This window comes from Perognathus longimembris, chromosome 13 (genome assembly GCF_023159225.1).
Source record: "Perognathus longimembris pacificus isolate PPM17 chromosome 13, ASM2315922v1, whole genome shotgun sequence".
Lineage (NCBI taxonomy): Eukaryota > Metazoa > Chordata > Mammalia > Rodentia > Heteromyidae > Perognathus > Perognathus longimembris.
This window is the reverse complement of record NC_063173.1, coordinates 338,819-352,027: the sequence shown is the minus strand read 5'-3', so window position 1 is coordinate 352,027 and position 13,209 is coordinate 338,819. Positions and strand designations below refer to the sequence as shown.

The 13,209-nt window shown below is 52.2% G+C and overlaps 1 protein-coding gene across 4 annotated transcripts in view; it reads left to right on the top strand.

Moving 5' to 3' along the window:
* Xrra1 (X-ray radiation resistance associated 1) overlaps positions 1–12,877 on the top strand; it is a 52,012-nt gene extending 39,135 nt beyond the window's left edge. For 3 of the 4 annotated variants that reach the window (XM_048361541.1, XM_048361539.1, XM_048361543.1), the window contains 9 exons: positions 213–253; positions 3,336–3,461; positions 6,829–6,922; positions 7,843–7,958; positions 9,484–9,831; positions 11,575–11,773; positions 12,182–12,297; positions 12,396–12,501; positions 12,599–12,877. In XM_048361541.1, coding sequence (XP_048217498.1) covers positions 213–253; positions 3,336–3,461; positions 6,829–6,922; positions 7,843–7,958; positions 9,484–9,831; positions 11,575–11,773; positions 12,182–12,297; positions 12,396–12,501; positions 12,599–12,849 — 1,397 coding nt within the window. In that variant the 3' untranslated portion in view covers positions 12,850–12,877. The remainder of the gene's footprint in view (positions 1–212; positions 254–3,335; positions 3,462–6,828; positions 6,923–7,842; positions 7,959–9,483; positions 9,832–11,574; positions 11,774–12,181; positions 12,298–12,395; positions 12,502–12,598) is intronic. The other variant, XM_048361542.1, reaches the window with a different exon arrangement.
* Positions 12,878–13,209: the final 332 nt, after the last annotated feature.

Below are 13,209 nucleotides of genomic sequence, written 5' to 3'. Positions count from 1 at the left end.
GCCTCAGGGGCCCCCACTCAAGAATTTGGACTTTTTCCTGTGGCAAAGGGCCTTGTTGCCTGGTGGCGGTTGCTGCTGCTCCTTTGCCAGTTATCATTGGAACCAGTCTGGGAAGCCTTGCTGTACATAGTGGGGGGCAGACCCATACCGTGGCCTCCCTGGGGGTCAGTTCAAGCATCCACCAACCTTCAGTCTGTTTCTCTTTGTTTCAGAGGTCGTCTTTTCATCTTACCCTGGATTCTCCACCTCAGAGGTAGGAACAGCCTGTTTTCCATTTGTAGACTTGAGTTGAAACATCAGCCCATTTTCATTCATTCATTTGCAGTCCTGGGCTTCCACATGCTAGGCAAATGCTCTACCTCTGAGCAACATTCCCTAGCCCAAGAACATTAATTTGAATAGAAACAAGTGAATGACAAGGACCAGAAAAGACATTTCCATAGAGCATGTCAAGTGAGTGCATTCATTGAGCAGACAGTTATGGGCACCCAGGCACTAGAGAGGCAGGGGAGAACTGATGGGGGCCCGCCTACCCTCCTCCACCTGCAGTCTGGCTCTCACTGCTCTCAGAACTGTTAGTAATAAACCTGACTGAAGGGCTGAAGCCCAGGGGCTCTCCCCACTCCCACAAAGCTGGGAACGTTCTTGCTAGATACATCTCTACCTAGAATCTAACCCTTGATGTCAAAGGCCTAGACCCTTGATTCTTGTCAGCACAGCTTTTGCCTTAGGATAAGATCTCCGTCACCAAGCTCACCGTGATTAATGCACCTAAACTAAACGTCAGCAAATTCATTGATAATAAGAAGTACAACTGTACTTGTGATCAGTCTGCATCCTCACCGATACATCTGTATGAGGAATGGAGGAATGGTACCACTTAACAGTTGCTGAGGAACCAACTCAGTTGCCAACTTCAGACAATAGCAATTCTTTCTTGTCACAATTATTGGAGCTAACAAGGAAGTTCTGCTGGCTTCACTGCAGCACATCCTGCAACTACAGTTACCCTACCTCTAGTAGGGTAGCTTGGAGGTTGGCTAAAAAGGACAGTTGTCGTAGATGGGCCTCTCTGTCTGTCTGTCTGGTCTTGTTATCATCTAGATAAGGACCAGCTACCTGTAAAGCCCCGGAAGGTGAGATCTGGAAGGGACCCAGCAGCACTTCTGCCCCTCCCTCACGGAGTCAGGGGCATTGCGTACTCGCCCAGCATGTTGATGTGCTTCTCAGCTAGGAGGGTCACCTCCAGAGCCTTTCTTGGAGAATCCTTGGCTCCATGTTTGAACTCCATCTCTACCCCTTTCCCTCCCAGAGGTCACATTGGTTCAAAGGTCCAACCCTGTAGCCATCTTCCAGGTGTCTCATGACTGCCTGGCCCCCATCCTCATCTCACTAGCAAAATCTCAGGTATAGTCAAGAATCCTGAGCAGCAGACATTCCTATCCCTCAGGAAATTGGAAATTCCAAGACTTGGAAAGGTCGTAGTTAGAAGCTGGGTGTCAGCAACCTGGGACTAAGAGCAGACAAATTCTGTACTATACAGCAACCAGTCAAATTTCAAGGGAGTAGAAATATAGACTCTTCTACCCCATCCCTGAATGGGAGGGGCAGCAGGGTAACCCTGCAAAAAGACATATACATGGCCAGGACTGTGTACTGTAGGTGTCAACATAATTCCTAGTTCTATGTTCAAATCCCAATTGTCTAGCATCTGAAAATGTAGAGAAAGAGTTGGATGACTGAGACTTTCAAGGGACGCTAAAGGTCAGATAATGGTCTAAGACAGGGTCCTCTGTGCTCCTCAGCAGGGCGTCATGCCCTAAGTTGAGTACACTCAGCCTGGATCTCTGGTTTCTCCTGTTCTGTGGTCCATACTTGCTCCCTTCAGCTCACCTAATCAAAGTAGGAATAAGTCCCAGAGTCCTGGGCCAGAGACCTTACTACTAGACTTGCCACCTATCACTTTGAGAGTCTAACCAGAGACAAGTGGTGGTAAAGTAGGAAAGAAATGTAGTATTGAGGGTAGCTACACTAGAAAAGCAAAAACCGAAAGACAGAGGGACACGGTCTTAACCCTTGTCTTGGGAGCACTAGCTTGGTGGAGGGGTGGGGATGGGAAGAAGTGTGCATACTCCAACAGTCGGTTGGTTGACCGTCACCTCTGCTCTGGTCCTGAGTGCCTGCTGACTTTCAGTTATCCCTGCGTGAGGAGGCATTTCAGTCCTGACACGAAACGTTGGCTTCCACGTGTACAGCTTCGATTCCTCACATGGGATGTCTGCCTATTAAGACTCACTTCTTGGAATCTTGAAAATACCTTTCTCTTACCTTGGCTCTTCAGCCTTGAAGGGAAGAAGGAAAGATTAGATAAATGTAGTGCTAATCAACCTTATAGTACTAGATTTTAGATGGACATTATTTACATGATTAACATGTCTGGGTGAGAGTTGAACAGTGATCTGACCCAGAGTCTAAGGTAGCAAACAGGACAGCTGCAGGCCAAGTGAAGAGCCTGTGTATCTAGCCAAGTCAGCCTTCAGGGTCCCTGTTTCAGGGGGTTGCATGGAGAGGGGGTGGTCACATCAGACTGCCATGATATGCTGTCTCAGCTTGTGTTGGGGTCCCCTGGAGAGGGCAGTCATATTAGCTTTTGTTTCACTCTCCCCCATGACCGACCTGTCCCATGGATGGGGCTTTACAGGTTGGCCTAGGAGGACACAAAATGCTTTGTCCAAAGTAGACATCCCATAGATGTTCACCAAATGAACACATGGAAATCAGAGCATTAGTTTATCCTAACCATCAACCCAACTTCTACCCTTGTAATATTCTCCACTCACATGGCTCTCAAGGAAACAGTGAATGAAATTATGTTAGATGTGGTCAATGCTATTTCCATTTTCTGCCTGATCAAACATGTTGACCCTGAGGCAGTCTGGGTTGAACAGAGACCATGACCCTGCAAGTGACCCATATGGACCTTACCACATTCAGGCCCCAAGACTTAGCTGTGGTTTCATCCTCATCCAGCTCTGTAGAAGGGACAAGCTGCTGTGGGAACGGGGGGGGGGGGGCAGTGAGCCAGAGCACCTCTGATGTCTGCCTCAGTGCCACTGACCCCTGGCTCAGAGAACTTGGAATCTAGCACTTTGGGTGCTAGAAATCAGCTGACTGTGTGACCTCAGAGAACTTGGAATCAGAATTCTGGGCCCTATATGTGTCCCTTCTCCCAGGTACAAAGCTCATGACAGGACATGCCACAGGAAGGCAATCACCAGCTCGATTTCTTTATCATTAGGACACTTTGACTTTTGACTTTTTTTTTTCCTTCTAAGACAACCAAGGTATGTTCGTTCCCTCCCATATTCGAGATACTTCCTGTGAAGTCACTGAAGGTCAGGAACCAGACGTTGGCCCCACCCTTCCCAGAGCTGAGGTACCTTAGCCTGGCCTACAACAAGGTGACTTTGCTTCTCTACCTGTTTCCTCAGGGGCACAGATGGGTGGTGAGATGTGAGCTTTTCTGGCTTGAGCCCAGCCTTCTGGTTCCCTGTACTATAGGTTCATGTGCCCAGGAATTCTGAGAAGGGCAAATGGAAGGAGTGCAGGCCAAGGCAGGAGTCCATCATTCAATTACAGATTATTTATTTGGTACTTACTGTATGCCTGGTTTAGTGCTAGGCATTGAGCACACAGCTAGGAAAAGAAAGACTTGGCCCCTTTCCTTGAGAAGCTTGTCAGCTATAGGGAAGACAAATACTGGACAACCACAATGTAGACGTGATTGTGCTGGGATGTAAGTACTATGTGGACAGTCTAACCTCGCATTTGAAATCGGAGAAAGTTCTTGAGGAACAGTAGTGTTTAGGTTAAGATCTGAACCAATGAATCTAGACAAGTAAAGAGGAAAGAAAAAGCAGATATAATGTCCATGGACAGATTTCATGTTTCCCTAGTATTTATCAAATATTCCTATCCTCTTTGGTCTTCTGTAAACTCTCATTTATTTGGGTGCTAGGGAGCAAACCCCAGAGCCTTGGGTATGCCAAGCACATGTTCTTCTATTAAGCTGTAGTTCTAGCCTCTGTATTTTTATTTTCCTCCCATTAAGGTGTTTTTAATTTTTCCTATCATTTTTGTTTCTGATCCATGGGTTGTTTAGTTTCCAGATCTATGAGGCTCTTCTTGGATATGTTCATTTCTAACTACTTCTAGCCAGATAACATCACCTATTATTTCTTTTGATATTTGTTTAAACCTGTTTGATAGCCTCTGAAATGGCCTGTCTTGGTGGATATTCCATGTGCGCTGGGTTTATTCTAGTAGGAAGCGGGATAGTATTGTCTATTAAGGAGATTGGCAGTGTCACTGTGTGTACTCTTCTCTGTCAGTTGCTGGGAATGTTGTGTTGAAATTTCTACTTCTGTGATTTTGTTTTGTTTCTCCCTTTAGTTCTTTCAGGTTCTTTTGTTTTTTTTTTTGTTTGTTTTTTTTTTTGTATTTTTTGCTGGTCCTAGGCTCTGGGCCTGAGCACTGTCCCTGAGTTTTTGTGCTCAAAGCTAGGGCTGTACCCCTTGAGCCACAATCCCACTTCTGGATTTTTGTAGTTAATTGAAGGTAAGAGTTGCATGCACTTCTCTGCCCAGGCTGGCTTTGAACCGTGATCCTCAGATCTCAGCCTTCTAAGTAACTAGGATTACAGACATGAGCCACTGGCATCCAGCAGTTCTTTCAGTTTTTGTGCTAGGTAATATGAAACCAGTGCATATATATTTAGAATTGTTGTATCAATGAGCTGCATACCCTTTTTTATTACATTGTCCTCCTTTGCCTGTTAACAATAATCCTTGCATTAATGTCTTTCATTGTTGTTGTTGTCTAACTTTAATATAGCTGCACAGCTTTTCTCACACTGTTTGCGCTGATCTCTGCCCCAGGCTGGCAGCCTGTCTGTACTTGCATTGAAAGTACATCCCTTTCAGTAGCCCCCTAGTAGGGAGCTGGCCCTTGCTAGGCTCGCACTGTGTTTTCCTCTCCTATCCTTGCAGCTTAGGGTCTAACTCCACTTCCCTCCCTGGCCTGCAGCAGGCTGCTATAGTTGCATCCTTGGTGCTTACAGCCTAGGATGGGGACTAGAGCAGGTTCTAGCCCATTTTTGGCAGCCCTGGTGGGTTTTGATTCTCTAGGATTAGTTTTCTCAAATGACATCCGCTGTACCAGATACAAGTGAGTGTCCTGCCCCTACTCCGGGAGTAGAGTAGTGATATTTTTTTCCTTCCCCCAAATACCATGTCTGGGTCAGTAAAGTTTTCTGTCCTTACTTGCCAACCTGTGCTCTGGAAGATCTAGCATTAGGCACACACCCCCTTCCTTTTCTCCTACCTCCTCAGGGACAACTTCAAATATCCATTGTCCCATGAACAGTGGCTCTTATCAGCCTCTCTTCTATATTCCAGACTAGTGTCCTACTGCCTACTTGGAGGTCTCAAAGGGGCCTCCAGAATGAGATGATGTCCTTCCATTGTCCTCCATCATTCACCCAGTTACTCAAGCTGGAATCTGGTGGCCATCCTAGATACTCCTTTAAGGGCCCTCTCCTCCTCTGTACATGTCAAGTCTGTCACCAAATCTTACCAAATTTAGGTCCTCCTGTTTCTAAAGTCTCTGCTGTCTCCCCCCTGAGCTATACTCCTTGGCATTGGTGTGGCTCCTCCATGCTTCTCCCGCTTCCACGCTTCCTCTCTGTGCTTAGTCACCCTACCCTTTCTCTCACAGGCATGCAACTCTCCTGCCACACTAGAGTAATGCTAGGGTAATGTTGCTGCAGCCAGCTTGGGCATCTTAGTCATTTAGCACAAGAAAAACTTACTTCTTGCTTTTGTAAAGTCCGCTGTGGACACTCCTGGTTGGCAGAACGCCTTCCGCATGAGCAGGTGGGCACTGTGTTGGAAGGGACCTTTATCACTTACATTCCACATTGTACTGGCGGAAGCAAGCCACATGACCCCACCTAGCTAGCTGCCTGGCTGCACTGGGGTGGCAGCGCCTCCGGCACTCACTACCTCCTCCCTCCTCCAGTCTCAGCCACCAATCTCTTCCCTGTCTTCCCAGGTCCTCTCCCCCCCAGCCCCATCCCAGGCACCATGCCCTTCTCTGGTACCATCTTTGGGTCCTGTACTCAACCCAGCTGCAACATGACCCTATGTGTTCCAGTGACTCATGGAGGAATATAATTTTTACCTACCAAAGGCTGGCCTGGTCAACAGTATCACTTAGCAGCCAGCTTCATAGATCATAGAGCAGTCCCTGGGCCCCAGCTAGCCATGAGGTGCCCCTTCCAGCGGGCTCTGCTTGACCCCTGATGGTTGAGCTCCTGATCTCCTGCCTCTTCTGTCCTCCCCCACAATGACTGGTGCTGACCTCAGGAAGAAGCCCTCAGAGGTGGAGGACAGGCTGCTGGGGGGTGCCCAGGTTTGCCCGGAGGAAGGTGATATGAGTGATACTAACTCTGAAGTCAAAGTCAGTGCCTGGCCAACCTTCACCCTCTTTGCCAGAAACGTGCTCTGTGCTCATTCCTATGGTCCCAGCAGTCTCTCCGATACTTAATGTGGGCTGTGTATCCAGTGTGGAGAAGGAAGGATGACTCTCTGGTGTCAGATGTGGAATGGTGCAGGTGGAGTCAAAGATAGGGGCAAAGCATCCTCGGCATGAGCAGGTGGCATTGCAGGGAGAAGGCCCTGCCCACAGTGGCATCTCTTCCCCAGTCAGCAATGGGGGCCCGAGGTGACAAGTGCCACCGACCTAATACCTGCCCTGCCGTTGTTACAGATCTCAAAGGAGGATGCTGTCCTGCCCGTGGCTCTCTTCCCCTCTCTCTGCGAGCTCGTTTTTCATAACAACCCTCTGGTGTCCCACACACGAGGTATGATGCTCAACCTTCCCCTGCAGCGTAGCGTGCAGGAGCAGTGTGGGCACCCCACTCCCACCACCTGGAGACCAGGCCTGGGCTCCGCGTTGTGCCGGGGTGGGTGAGATCCAGGGGGCCCCAGGAAGGGAGAGGACCCACTCCATACATGCTTATCCAAGTGGGCCACATGGTGCTGTCCCCTGTGGACTCTGATGGGAACTGAAGCTCAGGGAGGCTTGTGATCTTCAAGGGTCACACAGCAAGAAAGAGTCGGGAACGGAAAACTGAATTTTCTTTCTTTCTTTTTTTTTGGCCAGTCCTGGGGCTTAAACTCGGGGCCTGAGCACTGTCCCTGGCTTCTTTTTGCTCAAGGCTAGCACTCTGCCATTTGAGCCACTTCCGGCTTTTTCTATATATATGGTGCTGAGGAATCGAACCCAGGGCTTCATGAATGTGAGGCAAGCACTCTACCATTAGGCCATAGTCCCAGGCCCCAAAACAGAATTTTCTAGAGCTGGCAGGCATTCTTTGAGCTCCCCGCTGCTTTGTGGAGCAGATCTGTTGTGGCTTCATTTCCCACTTCCCAAATGGTGGGTCCCTCCCTCCCAGAGCAGGCTGAATACCAGGCACTGTCCGGTGGTGGAGGCTGCTGTCTCGGAGGCAGCGGCTGGAGCAGGTGAGGGGCCTGGGTCTGCATAGTTCCTTGCCACTGTCACCATCACCCCCACCCTCTCCCCGACCCCAAGCAAATTCTTTAACCTCTCTGGGCCTCCATTTCCTTGTCTATTGAATGAGAACTATATGGCATCTTCTCCCTGGGGCTGATGACAAAATTAAGCTATATTAGCATGTGTCAAGCAATTTGAACAGTGCTTGGCACATAGGAAGCCCCAGTCACTGCGAGCTAACATCTTATTTTCCCCTCCTGGCACCAGGGGTCCCACCACTGCTAAAGAGCTTCCTCCAGGAGCGGCTGGGGATCCACTTAATTAGAAGGAAGTTAGTAAAAGCTAAGCATCACATGTTGATGCCTCGGAAGGAATCACGGAAGGTACGTGTTCCAGGGCCCCCGGGCCTATGTGGATGTGCGCACACAAGCCTGAGCAGCGTGGCTCCCTGTCACCTGCCCTCTCCGTGCAGACAGCATGGCCTGTCCTTTCCTGACTCTAAATGCAGATTGGAATGGAAAGGGCCTGACAGCCAGAAAGGCCCCAAGCAAATGGAGGCACCTTGGGCATCACCGAGTCAGGGACCCCCTGATCTTACAGAGACATTAGGCCCATCTGAGAGGAAAAACAAGTCTTGAGGTTGAAAACCCAGGAAGAGACTTGGCTCTGTCACTTACACAAGAGTTTCTATCTCTGGTCAGGTGCTGGTGGCTCACCGCTGTAATCCTAGATGCTTAAGAGAACAGGAAGATTGCAGTTCAAAGCCAGCAAGCCAGAAAATCTTGAGAGAGTTGTCCTTCTGAGACTGGGAGGATGACAGTGCAGGCAGCCTCCTGGCAGTGGAGGTGAAGGAGGAGAGAAGACCTATGTTTCTGCTAATTAATGAAATTGAGCCATTCAACAGGAAGTTTTCCCTTTGCCCCAACCCTAAGGGAGCACTTGCATTTGAGATGTTATGTGCACATATATTTTATATGCTGGTATATGTACACCTTAAACATGGCCCTCAGAGTCCCAGAGGAAGGTCAAGGGCCCTGTGGTAAACCTTGATCAGCCCCAGAGGGCAGAGCGGTATTGTCAAAGACGACACAGCCTAGGAATGAGACCTAGAGTCCAAGCTGGAGTCAAAAAGGCCAGGCCAGGGCTGGGAATATGGCTTATTGGTAGAATGCTTGCCTCACATACGTGAAGCCCTGGGTTTGATTCCTCAGCACCACATAGACAGAAAAAAGCCAGGAGTGGCACTGTGGCTCAAGTGTCAGAGTGCGAGCCTTGAGCAAAAAGAAGCCAGGGACAGTGCTCTGGCCCTGAGTTCAAGCCCCAGTACTGACCAAAAAAAAAAAAAAAGGCAGGCTTTGCAAATGGGACATTGGTCAGGTCTTCCTACCCTCTCTGAGAGCCAGTTTCCTCACTATAAAGTGAGGGTGATTGAGCCAAGCAGGGTGGCTCACACTAGTAATTCTAGCTACTTTGGTGGGCTGAGATCAGGAGAATGAAGTTCAAGGCCAACTTGGGCAAAAAAGTTCATGGTACTCTATTTTGATGGCTGTGATAGCACATGCCTGTCACCTCAGATTTGACGGGAAGTGTAAAATAGAAGGATGGCAGTCCAGGCACTAGTCCAAAAGTGAGAACCTATCTCAAAATACTTGGTACAAAAGAGGGCTGGAGGTACGGCTTGATGTTAGAACACCTGTCTAGCAAGTTCAAATCCTGTCAATAGTAGTAATAACAACAATAGTTCCCTGGTAATGTTGCGGGGTACATAAAAGTTATACATAGGATAAACACAGATAGACGGTTAAGTGTGACTTCCTTTCCTGCCTCCCTGGTTCCATACCCAGCAGCCTCAGGTTGGTGACGTGGAGGAGTGACTCCTGATCGAACCCTGCCTTCCTCCCACGACAGGTGAAAAGCCAGGTCCCCAAGGTGCCGAAGCAGCCTGTGATACCCCACCAGCTCTACATGGTCACAGCTGAGTCTCCCTTGCGGGATGTGACAGAGCCAGAGGCAGAGCTGGAGGAGGATATGCCCTACGCCAGGAGTGCCTCTCAGGACATACAGATGCCCACCGAGGACCTGGAAGGCCTCTCCCTGTCCCGCAGGACCTTTGTGCCCCTGCCCCCCATCTGCTCTGACTCCACTCTGCATAGTGAAGAGACTGCATCCTGCCCAAGTGACACAGCCGGCCGAGTCAGTCCCGAGCACCTGTCGGATGAGGACATCAAGAGCACAGAGTCCATCTTCCTGACCCAGGTGCCTGAACTCACCTATCTCCCCATTGTCTGCAGAGCCCATAGCAAGCAGAGGGCAAGTCTGGGGACCCAAAGGCAGCTCCCTTGGCAGAGCTTGTGTGGCCACTCAGGAGCTCCAGAGAGGCGGGATTACAGAGATTACATCCCTGGGCACAGACAGCATCTGGAGTCTGGCTGATCAGGTTTCTACAGGGTTGCCACTGTCTCTGCCTCCCTGCTTCAGGCCACCTCACCTCTCGTGCTGCCCCAGGGTTCCAGGAGCCAAGGATGCCCAGGGGCAGGACCTGCCCTCCAGCACCCAGAGTCTACTGGGAAACTGAGCCTAAGAAACCTGGAAGAGGGCAGGGCACTTCCGCCGCCCCCCCCCCCCCCACTGGATGCACTGAGCTCTGTAGGCGGAGTAGGAGCTAGCAAGCTGGAGACCCAGGCAGCACGGGCTCTCTGGCAGAGAGTACCACTCGATGGGTAGTAAAAAAGATGCTACAGACAGATGATATATCGGGAAGGGAAATGCAGGTTGAACGTCCCTTATCTGAGAGTCTGAAATCCAAAATGCTTCAAAATCTGAAATCTCTCCAAGCCCACCATGACCACAGTGGAAAACTCCACACCATGAAACTGCGTTTCATGCATAAAATTATTTAAAATATTATGCAAGATTTCCTTCCAAGCGTACATGTGTATAAAATGTAAATGGTTTCTATGTGCAGGATTGGGTCTCATCTCTGAGGTATACGTACGTGTGTGTGTGTGTGTGTGTGTACATGCATGCAAATATTCCAAAATGCAAAATGCTTTAAACCTGCACAGAGGCCAAAGATTTGACCAAGTTCACTTGAGCATGATCTTCCTGCCTCCAGTCTCCCCCTTCAGTATGCCCATGACCAGATCTCTTCAAGGTGTACACCATGCATACATTAGATCTAATTCTCCACTCATCCCTTTTAGTCCACACAGGGCAGATAAATTCAGAGTGCAAGGGTCCCTCTGTGAGTTGCCTTTGAATCTTTCTAGACAATGCAGAGCTGGGTGCTGGTGGCCCCAGTCTGGAATTGTAGCTACTCAGGAGGCTGAGAGCTGAGTGGTCCTGTTTGAAACCAGCCCAGACATACAAATCTGCAAGACACTTTCTCCAGTTAACCAGCAAAAACCCAGACGTGGAGGTGTGCCTCAAGTGGTAGAGCCCTAGCCTTGAGTGAAAAAGCCAGTCGAAAGCTTGAAGGTGTGAGTTCAGGCCTGAATATCGGCACAAAAGGAAAAACAAGACATGTAGATAGACTAAAATCCTCCATAGTTTGCCACCAGTATAAAGATAGATAAAATATAGACCACAAAAGACACCCTCAATTTGGCATTTAAAGGCCCTTACTCGCCTGGGCTCTGATTGGTGCCCATCTCTACCTGGCTCTCCAGCCGCATCAATCTTTAGTTGTCCTAAATGCCCCTTGATGAGTCTGAACTCTGTACCTTGGTAGATCCCGTTCCTTACCTGCTGAGTCCCGGTGCTCATGCTTGCAGTCCTTGGCCCCGCCTGGCGTGTAGACAGCTCTCCTGGCTCCTCCAGGCATGGCTTTCCCCTGCAGTTAACCCAAACCACAGCCTTCTTGGAGATGTTTGGTCCTTAACCTGGCTTGCCATCTGCTTCCTCAGGCCCTATCTCCACCTTCAGAGTCCAGGGTGGGGACCGGTGCAGAGCTGGTACTTGAAAGTAGGCGGGGAATGAGCTGTTTTCTTCTCTGCACAGGTGAATGACCTGCCTGGCCCTGGCACCCACCAAGGCGATTTAAAGGGGAAGGAGAAGCACCCAAAGAGACCACCCACCGCACCCAGAGAGGTGAAGAGGACTCGACGGAAGCTCCCGTCGGCCCCCTCCCCGAGCAAGTACGTGGGCTATGAGGAGCTGCTGACTGCCAAGCCCGATCCAACCTTCGTGGAGCCCAAGGGTAGGTGAGGGCCGCAGACACCTTCGCGGCCAAGGTCAGGGCCGAGTCACGGTGGGTGCCTAGCGGCCTCGGTCCGTGTCCGCAGAGGTCTCCTTGCCGCGTTCTGGCTCGAAGCCCCGCCTGTTGGCGCCCTTAGCCGTTTCCGGGCCCCCCTGGCTTTGGGGGCCCCGGGCTGGCTCAGCTGGTCGGGCTGGAAAAGCCAGGCAGTTCCCAGCTCAGCCGAGGCCCAGAGGGCACGCGCGCAGCCCTCCGCTGGGCCCTCCTCGGTGCCGGCCCCGCCGTGCGACTCGCTGAGATGGGGGGCTGGGCGTCCAGTAGGACCGGTTCTCGGGGGGCCCGGGAGGCTGCGCTGCCCTCTCGCTGGGGCTGCTGGGGCGAGGCCGGGCGCCCGTGGCATCTTCTCCCTAGGCATCCGGAAGAACGCCCAGGCCCTGCAGCGCATGCTCAAGTACCCGCTGCTCTGCCGCTCCTCCAAGCCCCGGCTCGACGCCTTCCAGAAGCCCTACGTCCCCAGGAGGAGGCGGGTGAGCGCCCAGCCGCCCGGGGGCGGGGGCGTCCCCAGGGCCCTCCGGACCCCGGCACCCCGCTCCCTGGCTGCCCGAACGCCTGCCTCCTCCTGCAGGCCGCGAGGGTGCCGGCGCCAGCCCCGCAGAAGACCCGCGCTCAGCTGCTGGACGACATCCTCATTCGCATGCGGGACCCGCGCACCGTGACGGAGGCGCCGCTAGGTACGGCCCGGCCTCCCCTCCCCCGGCCCGGGTCCTGGGGCGGGGTGTCTGGGGGAGAACCGGGCGAGCCCCCCGCCCCCTCCGCCCCGCCCCGCAGGTGCGGTGCTGCGCCGGCGCGCGGAGCAGCGGCTGGTGACGCAGAAGCAGTACCTGGAGGCCAAGCGGCTGCTCCGGGAGTTCCGCGCGCGCTACCGGCAGCTGGTGCGCGGCTCCCTGAGGACAGTGTTCGGGTCGTCCCCGCCCCAGACCCGCCCAGCGCTGAGCACGGGGCCCCCCAGGTTCGGCCGCTTCCTCGAGATCATGGACGAGTTCTGCCAGGAGCCCGCGGCCGGCGACTCGCCAGGCTAGGCCTGCGCCCGGGCCCTTCCCGAGGCCTCTGCGCCCTGGACTGGGCCTGGCTCGGGCCCGGAGGTTCGGCTCCGCCTGGCGGGAGGCAGCCTGGGGTCCCCTCCCCCGGCTGGGCTGCACCGGGTGCCTGGCCCAGCAGCAATAAAGAGCGGTGCAGGGCGCGGTGGCGTGCGTGCTGGCCTTCTTCCTTGTAAACAGGGTCGGGGCCGCGGCCCTCCTACCTGGGAAGGATCCTCAGGGAGGCAGGCCCCCCAGGGAGCCTGTGGGACACCCCTGAGCCCCATGAGGAGGGCAGAAATGGGGGTGGGGTGGCGGGGTGAGGTGCCGGAATGGAGAATCAGTTCCGAACCTAAGGCTCTG